Here is an 18,998-nt window from a genome sequence, read left to right as displayed (position 1 = left end):
TATTAAAATTAACTAATTAAGTATTCTTCATGAGAAAAAAAAACTCATACAATATAATAATAACCCTATCTAAATAGTGAAAGAGAGTGTGACGTGAGCCAACCAAAACCACCCCAAAACAATCAAATAATCCAAAATAAAAACTCAATCGGGATGCAAATTGGAAAAATTGAATTCTGTTAGAGAATGTGACCACAAGGTTTTCAATATGTTACTCGAGAATCCAAAAAGAAAAAAGTGTGAAAAAACTAAGAAATAACCTAATGAAAAGTAAAATAATTGGGATGTGATGCGAGTATGCAACGAAATCCGAATATTGTTATTTTGGTTGACCCAGAAAAGTTGACTGAAAGTTTTCATAAAGTTTTCATATTAGTTGAAAATTGAAAAAAGAAAAAAGCCAACCGGAACCCGCCATGTGGGGTGGGTTATTGTTCATAACTTTAACGATTAATGATATTACAATGCCAGCAATATGATACTGATATTTGGAGTATTCGGGCTTCATCCCCAACTCATCTTAAGTCGCGCCAGACAACCTCAAATATATGATTCTAAATTTCTAATGATAAGATAGGTTTTATTACAACACAAAAGTGTACTGCTATTTGTCAAATAACATACAAGTCAAGAGGACAACATGGAGGTCGTGATGCTAGATGCTGATACAGGCGAATCAAAGGAAGGTAAAATCATGGAAGCTTATATCGAAGAAGAAGTCAAGAGCTTGGAGGATGTTGGAGATACGGTTAGGGTCAATATTAAGGGTCACACTGAGATGGTCAAGGAAGCTATTATATCGGAAGGGAAAGCTGATTGGATAAAAGGAATAAAAAATAAGGAGAGTATTCACTTTATTTCAGTTCAAGAAACTCAAAACTCTTCAATTAGTGAAGCCTTGGTGAATAAATTTTGGGGTAAAGCTAATATGGGGTGGGAGGTGGTCGACCCTTCTGGTCGATCTGGTGGTCTCTTGTGCATTTGGGATATGGGAGTGTTTAATAAATTTGAGAGCTTTAAGGACACCAATTATCTAATTATCAAAGGCAAAATAAAGGGTTGCAACGAAATGGTGTACTTGGCCAATATTTACGCTCCATAAAAAATTCGTGATAAAAAAAGGTTGTGGCAATGTCTGATCGATATAAAAAATAGGGAAGGAGGGATGTGGCTGTTAATGGGAGACTTTAACGCGGTTAGGATTCCTGATGACAGGAAGGGTTCTTCCTTCAACCCGACCTGCGCTAGAGTGTTTAATGAGTTTATTCATGAAGCGGGTTTAGATGAATATGAGATGAAGGGGGGTAGATTTACTTTTATGAAGGAAGACAATGGTAGGAGGAAGTTAAGCAAGATTGATAGATTTTTAGTTGGGAACGAATTCATGGACAGGTGGCCCCTTGCGTGTCTTAGGGTGTTACCTCGCCTATTGTCAGACCATAACCCGATTATTTTGTCTTTCAAGAACTTTGATTATGGCCCGAAGCCTTTTCGGTTTTTTAACTCGTGGCTGGAAAAGAGTGAATTGGAAGATGTTGTCGTCAAAGCTCTGGAGTCTTTCGATTATTACGGGAAGGCAGATTCTAGAATTATGTTGAAACTGAAGCATTTGAAGAATCATATAAAAGAATGGAAAGAAAAAAGTCGAAAGTCAGAGGAAGAAGAAGTGGAAAATTGTAAAAAGGAGATGGAGGAGCTTGATATTATTATGGAAGAGAAAGAATTAAACGATGAAGAAAATTGGATTAGGGAGGAGTGTCATAGAAGAATTTCGGAGGTGAACAACTCAAAAGCCATGGATCTGAAGCAGAAATCTCGGATTAGTTGGGCTATAGACGGAGACGAAAACTCTAGGTTGTTCCATGGTTTCATTAACAAGAGGAAGTCGTCGAATGCCATACATGGTCTCATCATCAACAACAAATGGGTTGAGAAACCTAAAAGGGTTAAAAAACACATCTTGGGTTTTTTTCCTGATAAATTCAAGGAAGAGTGGGTAGATAGACCAAATTTTGTAGAGTGGACTGGTCAGAGACTTATTGAGGAAGAAGCTAATGGTCTCACCACGAGGTTCTCCCCGACTGAAATTAAAAAGGCTGTGTTTGAGTGTGGAGATGATAAGGCCCCCGGGCTCGACGGGTTTAACTTTAAATTCATTAAACGTTTTTGGAACCTCCTGGAAGCCGATTTCATTGCCTTATTTAATGAATTCTACAACTCAGGAAGTATTAGTAGGGGTTGCGGGAGTTTATTTATCACTCTCGTCCCCAAGGTCAAAGATCCAGGTGACTTGAATGATTATCGGCCCATAAATCTCATAGGCATCATCAACAAGTCGATATCCAAAGTGCTGGCTAACAGATTGAAGAAAGTGTTGGGCTCGGTTATCTCTTCTGACCAAACCGCTTTCCTTGGTGGGAGGTGTATTATAGACAGGCCACTGATCCTTAACGAAGTAATTTCATGGGCTAAGAAAAAAGCGAAGAAAATGTTTACTTTCAAAATTGATTTCGCAAAGGCATACGATAATGTTAATTGGAAGTTCCTATTATCGATCATGGATAAGATGGGATTCCCGGACAGGTGGTGCAAGTGGGCGTTCGGAATTTTATCATCCGCGAGGTCCTCAATTCTTGTGAATGGATCTCCAACCTTCGAATTCCAATGCCAAAAAGGAATGAGACAAGGGGACCCGGTTGCTCCGTTTCTCTTCATTATTGTCATGGAAGCTTTTTCGGTAATGCTTAATAGTGCTAAGGCAGCTAGGAAGTTCAAAGGTATCGATCTCGGGGGTGACTGCCCTTCTTTATCACACATGTTTTACGCTGATGACTGTGTAATCCTTGGGGAATGGTCACACAGTAACCTCTGTTATTTGACCAAGGTACTGAAAGTTTTTAATCTGTGCTCTGGACTGAAAATCCATCTCGGTAAATCAACTCTTTTCGGAGTTGGGGTTGGTGAAATGGAAGTGGTTGATTTGGCTAGGCGTATAAACTGCGCAAATGGTACTCTGCCATTCCTGCACTTGGGGATATGGATTGGCGCGAATATGAACAAGATAGTAAATTGGAATTTTCTTTTTGATATCTTTGAGGCCCGATTGTCCAGATGGAAGGCTATCAATCTCTCTATGGCTGGCAGAGTTACTCTAATTAAATCGGTAATGGAAAGCTTACCTTCATACTATTTCTCTATTTTCAAGGTCTAGGTAACTGTGATAGAGGGGTTGGAGGCTCGTATAAGGAGATTTTTATGGGGCTGCTCCGACTCGGGGAACAAAATCCACTGGGTTTCATGGGAAAGAGTGGCGTCCCCCATTAGTATGGGCGGACTGGGCTTAAATAGATTACGAGACATAAACGTGGCTTTATTATCTAAATGGATGTGGAGATTCAAGACCGAGCCCAATAGTCTGTGGAGGAAGATCATTAACACATTACACGACACGAAAAGGGGCTGGAACTTCATTCCTACTAATAAGTACCTCCCAGGGGTCTGGTGCAATATTGTTAAGTGTATTGAATCCGTAAAGGTTGGGGGAATGGGTATAAGTAATCTGTTAAAGGGCGAGATAGGAAACGGGGGCGAGATAAGGTTCTGGATCGATTATTGGCTTTGTGATGAGCCGCTCAAGGAAAAATTCCCATTGTTATTCAAGCTTGAAAAGGATAAAAAAAAGTTAAGGTAGGAGAAAGAATATTCAAGGAAGATGGTAACATCAACAAGAGGTGGAATTGGACCAGAAACACGAGAACTAGTCAGGAAGCTATGGAATGGGATGAACTGGCAAATTTACTGAACGTGGTGACGATTGGGGATGATGATGACAAATGGGGGTGGCGTGGGGGAGAAAACAATGTCTTCTCAGTAAAGAACGTGAAAGAGTCTCTTATTAGCAATAATGATTATACCAACAGGTATGTGGTTAAGTGGTGTAAATGGATACCGAAAAAATGTAATATGTTCATATGGAGGACTGCCATGGATCGGATTCCAACGAAGGAGGCTCTTAGGGTTAGAGGTTGTGGAAGTGGGGACTTTACATGTGTTTTCTGTGGGGAAGGGCTGGAAACGACCACTCATTTGTTCTGCGAATGTATTGTTGCTGCGAGAGTATGGCACTTCATTAGTGGGTGGTGCAGAACGACGCCTTTTTTTGTGTTTAATTTGAAAGAGATCCTACAGGTCCATGAGCAACAAAGAAGAAAGAAAGAGGAGATTTTGGCCATCAAAGGTATTATAATTATAAGTTGTTGGAGTATCTGGAAGGCTAGAAACGAAAGTATTTTTAACAATGTTGAAGCAAAGTCCACTGGTATCATCCAAAGTATCAAGACATTAAGTTATTTATGATTTTAAAAATAGAACGAAACATATGAATATCACATGGAGTGACTGGTGTAATTTCAATTTGGTGTAAAATTTGTACATATTGACCGCCGGTGATTTGCCGGGGTGAGTGTTAATAGAAGTTTACTTTTAAAAATAAAAATAAAAAAAAAAACAAAAAAACATACAAGTCAAATGTTGACTCATTTGACGAGTACTTGACCATGTCGGAGAAGACTTTACGAGAGTCATTAGCATAGTTTTGTAAAGACAATTTTTTAATTAATTTTTCTAATAGTTTTTTTTTTTTTTTTCTTTTATAGGTTAGTTATATGTTTCTTTACGAAGAAAATCAATACACGAAACTTGACCAATCCATGATTACCTTTTGTTAGTATGTGTTATTTATTACGTGTATGAAACTAGTGTAATTATCACATCAAATTTCATAACTTCGTTTATGCCTTGTTATCTATATTTTTAGAATTAGTTTGTTTCCCAAATGCTAGAAACAATAAACAAAAATTAGCGGTCTTTTTTTTTTTTTTTTGAAAATTAGTTCATTTAATTTCTTCATATAAACGTTTATCAAATCTGAGACATATTTTTCTTTGTACTATATATATATATATATATATATATATATATATATTGTGATAAGGTGAATACACTGGGGATATTTTTATGAACAAATTAATATTATTTTTTGTTCAAGATATACTATGTAATGATAAATTTATAATAACTTTTAGTTATTCACAACAAATATATATATATATATATATATATATATATATGGGGAAGAGAATATGAAGCTATTAGGCACCTAAGTTGAATGAAAAATATCTCATATACTAATATTTTAATATTTTGAATAAATGTTTGCCTCCTATAATTTTTATGGTTTAAAAAAAGTTTATGAGAGATTTTTCACTCAACTTAGGTGCCTAACAGGCTCATATTCCATTCACCCATATAATAATATGCAACTATATATACGTATAACGAGCATGGTACCCGCGCAATGCGGCGACGGTAACGGCGACGACGGTATAATGGGGTTGGTGACGCGTGGTGATAACATCGACAATTGGTGTCGAGTGGTGTAAGTTGATGTTAAGATAATAAAACTATTTTATAAGATAATGACTTAGAATGTAAATTAGCAAGATAAGAGTTTAGGATGTTAATTAATTCATTAAGGATAAATTTGATAATTTATAAAAACCCCTCCATGGTGGGATGTTTATTAAGGACATTTTGGTAATTTCGTATGTGACATTTTGGTAACACTTTCCATTTTGAGAGTGGTATATAATCTTTAATAAGGAGTATAGATAAAACTTAAATCCATAACATCTAAGACACAAAAATATTAACCATTTTATCCGTAAAAAAACCCAATAATCTTGATTCATGGAAACAAGTTCCAAACTAGTATTGTTTATTTTGTTTTGTGCACCTTGTGTTTCGTGATTTAAAAGAAAAAAGAAAGAAAAAGATGAAAACTTAATAAAGGTCAATATAGTCAATTGAATAGAACAAGACATGTCCATTAAAGTAACTTGAAAACATTACACCTTTTCAAAACACTTACCCACTTCTTTCTCTCTCTCTCTCTCTCGTCACTTCTCTCCTAATTTTCAGACTTCTTCAAACTCCCCCCTTCTCCTCCCTTCACACACTTCGTGTGTTGTGTGTGTGTGTGTGTGCTTGTTTTATGAACATTTAATGGTCTGTGTGAAACAAATGACAACTACTACAGACCACCCTAAACTTAATACTTGTATATCTTCTGAAGTGGTCCATTTGTTTCAAAATAACAACCCACCAAGAAATGATATTGATGTTAATAACAATAATAATAAAAATAATAATGTTGATGAAAACAATGATTTAATAAAAAGTGAAAAAGGGTGTTGCTCAAATATGGTTATTATCAAAGAATGCAGAATTTGTCAAGAAGAGGATGATCAACATGATTTGGAATCCCCTTGTGCTTGTAATGGCACTATCAAGGTCTTTCTCTTTTTTTCTCTATTTTATTTTATATAAATTAAATATATTTATATGGATTTTGGCATTTTGCTATGTTAAAATACTACAAAGTTGTAACTATCTCTAAAAATAATTTTCAACTGCTTACTTAATTGCATCAACTCAAGGGTTATGGTTAGCAATATCATTTTTTTGAATAAAATAAATTTTGGGCCTTCAAATTTAATACTACTAGATACTATTTTATATATAATATACATTTACATTCAAGAAAAATAGTAATTAGTTGTTAATTGTTGGGTCAAACTATTAGTTAGTTAGGTGTTACTTAATTAATTGGAACAAAAAAAAAAAAAGAGAACTTGTCTTGGGTTTCCTAATTATACTTTTGAGTCTCAGAGTGATACAAATTTTGTTGTTAGAAATCAACATTGGTGGTTTAGTTACATGCTCTTTTGATTTAATAATTAGTATTTTATATGTTAAGATGGTGATGATGATGTTGAAGTGTGCTCTATTTTATTGCAAAAGATTGAAGTATATGTATGTCTTAGTGGTTTAGTTACTTGTAGATACGTGTTGATTTTGTGCTGATTATGTATGCCTTTCTTAAATGTGTTTTTTTTCCTTTTTCAAAACATTGAAGTATACTTTTGTTTTGTTTTGTGGGTTTCAAGGTTTGTTTCTGATATTTTGTTCTAGTTGAAGCAATAATTGTATTTATGATGTTTGTTGTTTGTGTAGTACTTGTGTCTTAATATAAAAAACAGTTAGGCCTCAAACTCAATTAACCAACGAGAGACTTCAATATTTCAATTAATCAACCAGAAGTTTAGTTTAACTAAAAAAAAGTTAACTTTTTTTTTTCTTTCTTTTTTAATCTAAGAATTTCTACAAATACTAGATCTAAATTAAACTCAACTTACCTAAAACTGGACTTTATTATCTAAGAAATTTCTATAATTTATTAGATTTAGATAGAGCTCTACTTACCAAAATTGGACCATCCTATCTTAAAAATGTCTAAAACATATTGAATTTAATTTGTATGAGTTAAAATAAGATTGAATATATTATGAATAAAAAATATTTTTTAAAAATGTCTTAAATATTGTATTCAATTGAAATTGCGAAAGGGAAAGTTTTAAAATTATAGAAAAAGGGTAAATTGGTGTAAACCCCTTGATTCATGTACTGAATTGGTACCCACATTTCAACCAAATTCAAATCTCCCTTTGGCAGGGATCGAACCCGGGTTGCCCCAGAAAGTGGCGGCAGGTGGCCAACTCTTCTACGAAGAGTTGTTTAATGTTTTAAAATTATAGAACATATGATGTTATCGATATGCATAAAAAAGAATTCTAATCTTTTAATTGGCCTTATTTTAAGGTAACCGTTTGTATACATGGGATTAAGATATAATCTAATAATATTTATTTTATATATAATAAATTTAAAAAAGTAAGTAACGTCTTCAATGAGTTTTGGGTCCCAATACCGTTTTTCGACGATGTATAAGGGAGGTTGAGATGTGAACAGCTTTACCTCTCTTTAAGGTTGAGAGACTGCTTACGGGTTAGAAAAGGACTTTCAGCCTTGCTGAGCATGAGGATTAAACCCTTGACCTCTGTCTCCAAAGGTAAGGGCTCCAATAACTTGATCCAACCTAGTTGGTTAATATAATATATCTGAAGGGTTTGTTTATGAGAGCAATACTTCTTGTTGCTTTCATTAATATACATGAAGGGGGCCCCTTTTTTGATATATTATCTAATGGATGGGCTTGTGGATGTGATATGTTTTACCCTTTCTTCTTGTCTAAAGTTATGTTGCTTTCATAGTTTAAATGCAATACAAAAAGTACCAAATCGAGTTGTCATACCGAGTTTCACTTTTTCCTTTTTGTGGCTATTGTAGTTTGCTCATAGGAAATGCATTCAGAAATGGTGTAATAAGAAAGGGGATCTAACCTGTGAGATTTGTAATCAGGTTTGGCCTTTTTCCGACCCGCATTTGTATAAGATGGTGAATATAGTCTTTTCTTTTTTTTTTTTTTCTTTTTTAAGATGGTAATGTAGTTATGTTTCATTCACAGGTTTACGCACCCAATTATACTCTTCCACCAACAAGAAGTAATCCTGATGTTATGACTATTGATATCAGGTAAAGTTGCTATAATACTTCTGCAATTGTTCATTTTTTTAAAAAAAAGTCATACACTTTCTTATTTTTGGATAACATCTACTTGTTTATTATTTCGATTGTCTCCTTCAGGCATGCTTGGGGCCCACAAATTGATCTCCGCGATACTCACTTTTTGGCATTTGCTTCTGCGGAGCACCAGTTTCTTGAACCAGATTACGAAGATTACGCCGTATCAAGTAATAGCAACATTGCTTACCTCCGGTTGATGGCTCTTATTGTAAGTTAAAGATAAATCAAAAGTTTTAATATATACACTTGCTTGTGACTTTGAAAGTCCATAGATTTATTATCACTAGTATTGCTTACATAAATATGCAGTTGATGATGATATTGCTGATACGCCAAGCTTTGCTAGTCACAAAAGACCTGGGAATGGTGCCAGAGTCATCGAAATTTTTTAAGGCGAGTTCGTGTTTGTAGCTTTCTTATCTGGGATCATTGGCTTATATTATATTATATATAGTCTGCAATAGTTCGCTTAGTGAATGTACTACGATATGAATTGCAGTTCCAGGTTTCTGTTCTTCAGCTGGCAGGATTTCTTCTCCCGTGCTATGTGGTTAGTCGCTCATGGCTAATGATTCTTCGGCAAAGGAGAAGGCAGGTAAGTCACTTTAGAACATGTCTCAGTTTTATGTAACATGTTCGGATTGTACAACTTTCTGACAAAGGGTAAAAATGTAAAGTACATCTTGTGAAAAATCTGTCCTAGTGTCACTATCCTATAACTATTACAGTGAAGTTGATAACAAGAATTGGGGCTAGCTTCCATTAAGAATGTAACCAACAAAAATTTTAATATAGCACTCATGAAATGATGACCATTTAAGCTAAAGTTAGGAATTGCTAATTAATAAGCGTTGTTCTTCTTATAAGCAGGCCAGTACCTATCTGCTTAAGTGTTTATAAAATAGTTGCTTTTTTCCACTTTTGTAGTAGATAAGCGGTTTTTGAGATAGTGTTTGTTATTGCTGATGTGCTTTAAAAAATACGTATACACTAGGCAGATAAGCAGAGACGAAAGCAATCCCATATACCCCCTTAGTTGCAGTTTAGATACATTTTGAAATGACATTTTTACCCCTTGGCAATCCAGTAAAATGATGTTTTTTGATCATCTAACATAATAACATAGTTATACTTGAAATTAAGTTGGTTATTTATTTCCTCAGGTGTAATAATGATATTCAGTAAGTGCTTTTGTGTATCCTTCGGCTTTATGAGAAGCATTTTCATGGCCTCAGCCATGAAGTGAATTGAGTATATATTAGCAGCCGTTTCTTAAGCTTTCCAAGGCTGCATCTACAAGAATCAAAGGGAGAGGACTACTCAATATGCAAAGATGTTTTCCTTTATAGTGAATCTGGTTTAGCCACTTCACTTGATGTCATCTTATGTAAATTGTGAATATTGTTGAGTTAATTGCTCTCTTACATTTTGATTCTTTTTTGTGCTTTCCTGTATGCTATGGAGCGTTGAACCATCTGATTTACTGGAATTGTGCGATATGGATTGATGGGGTCGGTGAAAACTATATCTATGTCCACATATGTTTCTTATAGCTTCAACCAAGTGATCTGTGTTGTGTAGACTTATGATGCTCGAATGAAGGGTTTCACATGCACCAATTCATCGACTCATCGTAGCATATTTTAAGATGTGGACTATATCAACATTTATACTCCTTTTTGTGAGAATTGGAACAGTTCTGTTGTGAATTCAACTTTTTTTAGTTACAAAATGAGTTATAGTTTTAGAAATGCTGTTGTGTTGGTATCTTTATTGTAACGGGACGACACACAAGACTCATGTCCTAAGATTTTAACTTGTTCGGTTCAACTTGACGTATCTACCTGAAGAAGAGTTGAGATAGTTTGGAATGGATGACCCAAAATACTATTTTGAATCTCCTTTATTTTATTTTATTTTTTTCAATTTTTAAATTGGTGGCCTTTTTTTTATTTTGGATCTCTTTGGTGGGTTTATGATATTGCAAAAGCCGAATAAGCCCTAGCTATAAAAGCAAACCCATTAGAATAACAATGACCCAATTCAAGGCCCTTATTTCCACTCATCGTATGTGACATTAGTGTGAGGTTAACTTGGACTATTTATGAGTTAATGACAAATGGGCCATTGTAACCCTTTTTTAAATAGACTGAGATCCTCGAAAGTTAATGTCCACTTTATTGGTTAAGTTGATGATCTTGACCGTGGAATTAAAATCAATAGTCAAAATTTAAATATGATTTTTCATTTTGACCTTTGATTTTGATGTAATGGTCAAAATTCCTTCGACTTTACTAGTAAAGTTAAAATTAACTTTAGATGATACTCATCCCTTTTAGACATCATAATATAGAGATTTTTAACACGACTTAGTGATATATATGATATGGAAAACGATTAATTAATATTACAAAACAATCTATTAATCAACCTAACAAAATGATGGTGACACTTGGTATAGTTAAAGGAAAAGATTTAGAGAGAGAATGAATGAATTACACTTGTCCATTAAGACATTAGATAGATTAGTAGGTTGGTAAGGTTGATTAATCATTTTCTATAAGATATTATAACTAATTTGATGAATGTATTAACATGTCTAAAAATCTACTTGTGGATATAAAATATATATAAAAAGATGTTAAAATTAAAAAGATAATAAATAGAATCCAAATAATATATTCTCACTAAAGACATAAGTTCGATTCTTACTTTTTGTTTTTGTAAGGTCTTCTTTTTAATTTTAAGTAGAACCTGAAAATTAAATTATATATATCTCAAACCTCCCCATATAGCGGTATAGTATTATTAGTATATCCCGTCATCATAGCCCGTGAAATACGGTGTGAGGTGTTATTTACTCACTAGGGAAATGATTAATCCTCTTAACATATTGGTTTAAAAATTTTTTTAACTATTGGATGAAGACATGTGGTAAAGTCAAAGGGTAAAATTAAAAAACAGAATTAGTGGATAACACGTGTCATTTTTTATAATTTTAGAAAGGATTTTTAGGAAGGATTTATCATTTTTCTATTTACTATTCTCTTTTGGATGTGCCGACGTTAAAGTGTGCACATACACACACATCGACGTCCGCTTCTTCATTTAGATTGATGGTGAAAGTCGAAAGGTATATTTATGTTGACAGTTGTATACACACCCACATCTCTGGGTCCCACACCTCAAAAGTTAGTTGAGCTTTGCATTCCAATTCCAACTATCACAGCCCTTCTTCAATCATCTATCAATTTCATTACCATTTCCAAATACAAAGTTACACATGCATATTATAATAATAATAATAATAATAATCATACTGTAATAATATAATATAATCTATACATACAATATATCATATACCTTGCCCAATATATACATTCACCCAAAAACCTGGCTACACCTTCATTCAAAATCCCCTAACTCACTCCATCTTTTTCAATTCCATGCAATGGCATCCGCCAAACAAACATTCACAGTATGTTTCTGTTTCCGACGTCGTTTTCGGATTCCGTCCGCTGAGCCTCCACCGGGAATCAAGTTCCTGTTCGATCAGTATTCTGATCACGGCACAATGACCGCTGATCACCTTATGCATTTCTTAATTGAGGTTCAGAAACAGGACAAAACCACCATTCAAGAAGCTGAAGCCATAATTATGAATCATAATTCTCCTTTTATTTTCCATCGAAAGGGATTTAATCTTGACGCCTTCTTTAGATTCCTTATCTGTTCTTCTAATCCGGTTCTTTCGCCTTCTCGTCAGGTCATTTCGATTTCTTTTCATTTATTTAAATAAATTCATAAATTGCTAGTCTGTAATTGTGCTTGATTCTATATATATACATATCTGTATTTGCTAGTGTGTGATTATGCTTGATCAAGTACATATATATATATATATATATATATACATACATGCGTATATACAGTAGAATAGGTTGATAATAGTTTCAGGCGGTTTCTTGTTTTTTATGGAGGTTTCTGACGGTCGCTGGTGGTCGACGGTGTCGTGTGAGATTTTAGTAGCAGTGTGAAACTCGGCCGATACAGCCGAGTCGGATCGTGTATGTACGATACGAGTTTGTCATACTCGATTTGAAAATCGCCCGGGGTTCCAGACTCGGGTCAACTTGGTCAAGACTCGGCCGTATCGGTCAAGACTCAGTTGTATCGGTCAAGACTCAGCTGTATCGGATCGGGTCAACCAAAGTCAAACCTTTTTTTTTTCTTTTCTTTTAAAGCTTTTATCAATTATGTTAGTGTTTCTAGACGATTATGTTTAAGTTGAAAATTTATGTTATGTTTAAGTTGGAAGTTTTATATATATTTTTAATTTTTCTTACAAATAATTTCAAAAACTATTATCTTATACATAAAAAAACCCACTAATCACCGATCCGATTCCAATCCGATTTTTAAAAATTCCTGACTCCCCCTCGCCGATCTGATCCCAATTCCCGAGTTTCACAACCTTGTATAGTAGTATAGAGTTTTAGAAGTACGGATGTAGATACAGTTAGCTTGAATAGGGATCCCTCTCCATTTACCCTATATGTAGATACATATGCATACATATTTCATATTTGTATTTGTTAGATTGTAATTAAATCTGCTTCATTGAGTAATTCGGGTGGTCAGGAATTGTGAATTGGTTATATAACTAGTAATTATGTTATTATTGAGCATTGCTAAAGGAGTGACTGACAATCTGAATTTTGGCCACTGCTTAGTTGAATTGGAAACTATGATTTCAATTTTGTATCCGAAGACATGTTTTGGCACCATATTACAACTGCAGCTAGTTAGCTAATTGTTTAGAGAAAGCGGAAATAGTCTCATCTTTGATGTTTGAGCATCACTTCCAATGAAAGGAACCGAAAATGAATCAGCGTCTTTATCCAATTGAGAATGAATATTGTTCTGCAATACACTTTGTACACTTACATGCATATTTGCTTGTGATAAACTGTGTACTTTAGCTCCTCAGGAATAATGAATATGTTATAGCAGGCACTTCTGGTTGTCGGTTTATCATCTTAGTAGTTGTTTAATGCTGTATTTATGAATTTGATTTAAAACTCGAGCATCTATGCTTATAATACCTTGAATGTAGGTTCTAGACTCACATCTGCAAACACATCATCTGCCTACAATTTCGTAATTTATATGTACATGTATGGTAATCACGTGTTTAGATGCACACCCGGTTGTCTAGAACTCAAGATGGTAATGAATATTTAACATTATCTATCAGAAACTGTGTAATCCCACTGTAATTGACTTTTAAGTTCCATCAGATGTATAGTTGGTAATAAGTAAGCGTATTTTTCATAGGTGTACGTAATATAGATGTCATATTGGTGTCATCTAATGTGTAAGAGTTGGTTTGTTCACTTATAAGAGACTGTCAAAAAAAAAAGGATAAAAACTAAATTTGAATGTGTAGTCTATATAACTGCAGATTTCTTTTCTTATTCTAAAATGGTCTTATTTATTTTCCAGGCTCACCAAGATATGACTGCACCATTGTCTCATTATTTTATCTTCACTGGCCACAACTCGTATCTAACTGGGAATCAACTAAGTAGTGACTGTAGTGATGTTCCCATTGTTCAAGCGTTGGAGAGAGGTGTAAGAGTCATTGAGTTAGATATATGGCCTAATTCTGAAAAGGATGATGTGCTTGTCCTTCATGGAATGTAATACAATTGCTTTTTTGAAGTGTTGGATGTCAATGTGTTTCTTCCAGTAGTCACCACTAAGTCTTGCTTAACATAAAGGTTTACGCGAATATTGACGTTAATTCTTTTGTTATATCATATAGGACAATGACCAGTCCTGTTGAACTCCTCACCTGTTTAAAGTCTATTAAAAACCATGCTTTCTCTGCATCTGAGTATCCTGTTGTGATTACTTTAGAAGATCACCTTACCACAGATCTTCAGGCTAAAGTAGCAAAGGTAACTATATCTTAGCATTTTTCTTTTGTTTTGCTGGTTATGGTATCATTGGGTTAATCTTTATATGACCATAATATAGATGGTCCATCAAATATTCGGAGATATGTTGTTTACTCCCGACAAGGAATGTTTAGAGAAATTGCCCTCACCAGACTTTCTCAGAAAACGTGTCATCATCTCTACTAAACCGCCTAAAGAATACCTTAAAGGGGGAAATCCAAAGACAAAGGAAAATGGACCACAGGAGAAGGATCCATCTGCAGGAGCTTGGGGTGGCGAAATTTCAAGCTCTCTTGATGATAAGGTACGTGTACATATATACCAGAGTGGCAAGATGGGTGGGTTGATTGGGTTGGGTAACTGGACAAAATGTGCCTAGATGAACACATGTGAGTTCTTATTTGGGTTGCTGACAAAGAAATTCTGGCTCTGTTTTTGCAACAATAAAACAGTTTGATTGTGACTGAACAATATTTATACGAGAAGAAGCTATACTCTGAGTGAAACGCCTTCGGAGGTTGTGTGCATGAAGTATGAACTCATGGTGGCTTCAATCCCTTTGACCTGCTTGACCCATTTTCTCTTTTAGCTTATTTATATATTTGACCCGTTAGAGATTGACCACAACTCCAATCAACCTTTCTAGAATAAACCGGCTGAAGTTTCTAGCTCTAATATCACCTTCTTACATCAACTTTAGTTAATAGGAACGTCCTCCTTGGCAATTAACTGTGTCCTTGCAGGATGATTCAGATGACGACGACGATGATGAAGATCTTGAATCTGACAGTGTAGCTCCTGAATACAAAAGTTTGATCGGCATACATGCTGGAAAGGGAAAGGGTGGTTTGGATGATTGGCTAAAAGTGGATCCTAATAAAGTAAGACGACTTAGCTTAAGTGAACACGAGCTTGAGAAGGCAGCAAAAACTCATGGCCCACAAATTGTCAGGTATTAGATACTCTGTCAAACATTATCTGGGAGATATGTGATAATGGGAGTATTTCCGACATATAGTTCTAAGTTTTTCTGATTTTAGGAACCATATGATCCAAGTACTACAATCTTTTAGTGAAAGAAACTAAAAAATTCTTCGTATAAAGGAGGTAAAAGAACCGTTATTAGAAGTATATTTATATGTTATGTTTTCCATATTAGATATGATTGGGGCATATAGGGAAACCTTAGGGAAACCAGAGGTGGTAAAATTAGTGGTGTGTTGGGTAATGGGTTTGTATTAAAACGTGTAATTTCAAGTTCGAGTCATAATGGGCGTGTTTGCCGAATTGCAAACACAGTTTCTGTCCATTTATTAAATTTCGACATATAAATAATATGCCAAAGATGATTACAAAAGTTATATTACTAGTTTACTACACGATTAACTTAAACTCCTTTGATACAGTTGATTTACGTCATTTTGTGCATTTCAATTCAAGTTAGGTGCCTTTAACCTGTATGTCTCATTTGACCCGCCTCTGATGAAAACGGTTCTCTTGCATGTTAATAATTCTTTCTGAATTTAGGTGGCTCTCTTAGTATTCAATGTTGCCATACAAGCACAACTAACTAAATGGTCATGCCTTCTTGGTCTTCGATCTAGCCTGTTTATACTAACCAACTACTAATGGTTGGATTCTTTTAGATTTACGCAGAGAAATATTTTGAGAGTGTATCCTAAAGGAATAAGATTTGACTCATCTAATTACGACCCAATGATTGGGTGGATGCATGGAGCTCAGATGGTGGCATTCAATATGCAGGTTGGTCTTTCTCTGCATATTTTGGTTCTACAATTTTAGTCTTTATATTCACGCATGTGAACTTGTATCTTTGTTTTCTATGTTTATGTGTTTATTCGGTACTTATTTTCCTTAGGCCATCTCCATTCACAACTCAACCCAACGATACTATTTATTAAAAAAGTCATTTCTCTCTCTTAAATTTATCCAACCCAACTAAAACCAATTTTTACACTCCCATTAACAACCTAAACAAAATAATTATTTTATATAACAAAAACAATAAAATTATAATAAACTAGAAAGTTAATGTAGAAATGTCATGGCATTGTCTATGAGATGGGACAAAAAGTATATTAAAATATACTTCGACTTTGATTGGCCGATCGAACAAGTTGGCGGAGTGTTTGAGATTTTAATATTTTTTTATTCTAGTTATGCCAACCGACTTCTATATTAGTCACCAATGAGAATGGTCTTATGCTTTGCAAAATTCCAACAGTTTATATGTTGTAGTTACATAAATGTGGTGGTAGGTTCAGGTTTTCCTTTTTTTTTTCTTTTTGATTTTTTATTTTGGAACTAATCACCTTGTAAGCGTAGCACATTTTTGTGGCAAAAGTGATGTGTACAACTCTAATGTGACAGGGGTATGGAAGATCACTGTGGTTAATGCAAGGAATGTTCAGGGGCAATGGAGGTTGTGGATATATTAAAAAGCCTGAACTCTTGTTGAGGGATGGTCCTGAGGTCTTCGACCCCCGGATCCAACTACCGTTGAAAATGACCTTTAAGGTAAGTGACCAACGTACTTGGCTTTTATAATAGTTGAATTTGATGATTTTTCTTCATCCTAATCTCCTAATAACTAACTAATTTAACCTCTTGATGTTACTCAGGTAACCCTTTTTATGGGTGAAGGATGGTATTATGATTTTAAACACACACATTTTGATGCATACTCGCCTCCAGATTTCTATGTGAAGGTAAGCCAAACGTAAACGTGACACTTTAAGTTCATTTACTTATCAATGGGTCTATATGGGCTATTTTTAGTCTCAGAAAGGCGAAATAAATTTACTTTAGCTAATATGTAAACTTGTCAAACAAGTTCAAATTTGTACAAAGCGTATTTTTAAGGCACACAATCACCTAAATCACATGATTCTAATTGTATGTGTATTGTTTTTGTGGGTATACTTGTGTAAATGATCAATTTAAATAAAAGGACACAATTGCATTTTAGGTTAACCTGGATCTGACTTATTTTGACCCATTAACCGACACGTCCAACCTTCATTCTGCCTACTGCACATGATGTCTATTGATCCATTTATATATGTTGTAATAATATAAATTAGGCATTTAGGCTGCTCGTTGCAATCCCTTTTTTGAATTGAAAGTTTTTACAGATTTTGTTTTGCAATGCAATATGCAGATTGGTATTGCTGGAGTACCTGCTGATTCTACTATGAAAAAATCAAAGAAGGTAGAGGACAGTTGGAACCCAAGTTGGAATGAAGTTTTCGAGTTCCCATTAACAGTTCCAGAACTAGCTCTGCTTAGAATCGAAGTTCATGAATATGATATATCAGAAAAGGATGATTTTGCAGGCCAAACATGTTTACCAGTACGAGAGATAAGTAAAGGCATACGATCTGTTCCTCTATACAGTCAAATGGGAGATGTGTATCAATCTGTGAAGCTGCTTATGTGCTTTGACACTGTTTAGGTTGTCTTGTCTATTTCTTCTGTTGTTTTTACAAGGCGCTGGATTTTCCAGTTATGGTGTTTACGGTCACACGTATAGCAAAGAGTCAAAACTATGTACAGAAGCTCCATGTTGACTTTCATCGACTATCATCATCAGCAAACATATAACGTCTGCAGTCTGTATAGTAAAATGTGTGGTACAACCAGCATTATTAGATCACAAGATAATGCACCATAATGCTACAATATTAGTAGACATGCATTTGTTGTTCATTGACAGATGTAGCAGCAACACTGGTACAATCAATGGGGCTACCCTGAAAGCATTTAAGGTATATTTTTACAGTTGGTGTGAGCAATGGCAAACCCGAGAACTTGCTGAACTATTTTGATGCGCATTAATTCCTGGGTGAAACTTATTTATTTTATTTTTTTTATCTTTTTAATGTTAACTTCACAACACAATTATACTATGTACAACTTTTATGAAAATACAATATTACTGAACTATATATCAAAAGATATCCAACACCTCCGATCTATGGAGCATCCTTTTGATCTACTTTCAATCCACATATACGTTAATAATTTGATCTCGCCTATAACATTAGTTCCCACAAAACTTTCATAATCGAAAATGTTCCGGTTTGTTGCTTTCCATAAGCATCACATAGAAGTCATAATAATTGCTTTAATGATCTTGTTATTTCTTTTGTCAAGTGGTAAGTCCCGATCAATACATAATAGGTCGTTAACTGGAAATACATGAATTGGTGGAATTTCACATTACCGGGTAATCAGACAAAATCAGGTTTGCTCCCATACGTATGCAGTTAAAATCTGCTCGAGAGTTTCCATTACCACATTACAAAAAACTGCAATTCAGATTAACAAGGTATACATTTCTTTTGGCAAACTCATCCCGAGTAGGTAGACGATTAAGCAAGGCCTCCATACAAAAATATTAACTTCTTTGAGAACCAACAATTTCACTTTAATACTGAAAGTACCCAACTCGACTCAACCAAAAATACA

At 34.6% G+C, this 18,998-nt stretch overlaps 3 protein-coding genes across 3 annotated transcripts; all 3 read left to right on the top strand.

Moving 5' to 3' along the window:
- The first annotated feature begins 3,771 nt into the window (after window positions 1-3,771).
- LOC122587967 lies at window positions 3,772-4,660 on the top strand. The gene is made up of 2 exons (XM_043760117.1): window positions 3,772-4,237; window positions 4,656-4,660. Exons 1-2 carry the CDS (start codon window positions 3,772-3,774, stop codon window positions 4,658-4,660), a joined length of 471 nt encoding a protein of 156 aa, XP_043616052.1.
- A 1,258-nt stretch (window positions 4,661-5,918) lies between these two features.
- Window positions 5,919-10,107, top strand: LOC122589425. Its single transcript, XM_043761719.1, has 7 exons — window positions 5,919-6,351; window positions 8,248-8,319; window positions 8,426-8,493; window positions 8,605-8,752; window positions 8,854-8,937; window positions 9,044-9,139; window positions 9,708-10,107. Exons 1-7 carry the CDS (start codon window positions 6,064-6,066, stop codon window positions 9,711-9,713), a joined length of 762 nt encoding a protein of 253 aa, XP_043617654.1. The 5' UTR covers window positions 5,919-6,063; the 3' UTR covers window positions 9,714-10,107.
- A 1,733-nt stretch (window positions 10,108-11,840) lies between these two features.
- Window positions 11,841-18,409, top strand: LOC122586852 (phosphoinositide phospholipase C 2-like). The gene is made up of 9 exons (XM_043758853.1): window positions 11,841-12,310; window positions 14,050-14,246; window positions 14,372-14,507; window positions 14,587-14,811; window positions 15,251-15,459; window positions 16,154-16,271; window positions 16,899-17,045; window positions 17,150-17,236; window positions 17,689-18,409. The coding sequence occupies exons 1-9, from the start codon at window positions 11,996-11,998 to the stop codon at window positions 17,980-17,982; spliced, it is 1,728 nt and encodes a 575-aa protein (XP_043614788.1). The 5' UTR covers window positions 11,841-11,995; the 3' UTR covers window positions 17,983-18,409.
- The last annotated feature ends 589 nt before the right edge of the window (window positions 18,410-18,998 follow it).

Source organism: Erigeron canadensis, chromosome 2, assembly GCF_010389155.1.
Source record: "Erigeron canadensis isolate Cc75 chromosome 2, C_canadensis_v1, whole genome shotgun sequence".
NCBI classification, from domain to species: Eukaryota; Viridiplantae; Streptophyta; class Magnoliopsida; order Asterales; family Asteraceae; genus Erigeron; species Erigeron canadensis.
Note: the sequence above shows the minus strand (reverse complement) of the source record. Positions and strands in the feature narration are given on the sequence as shown.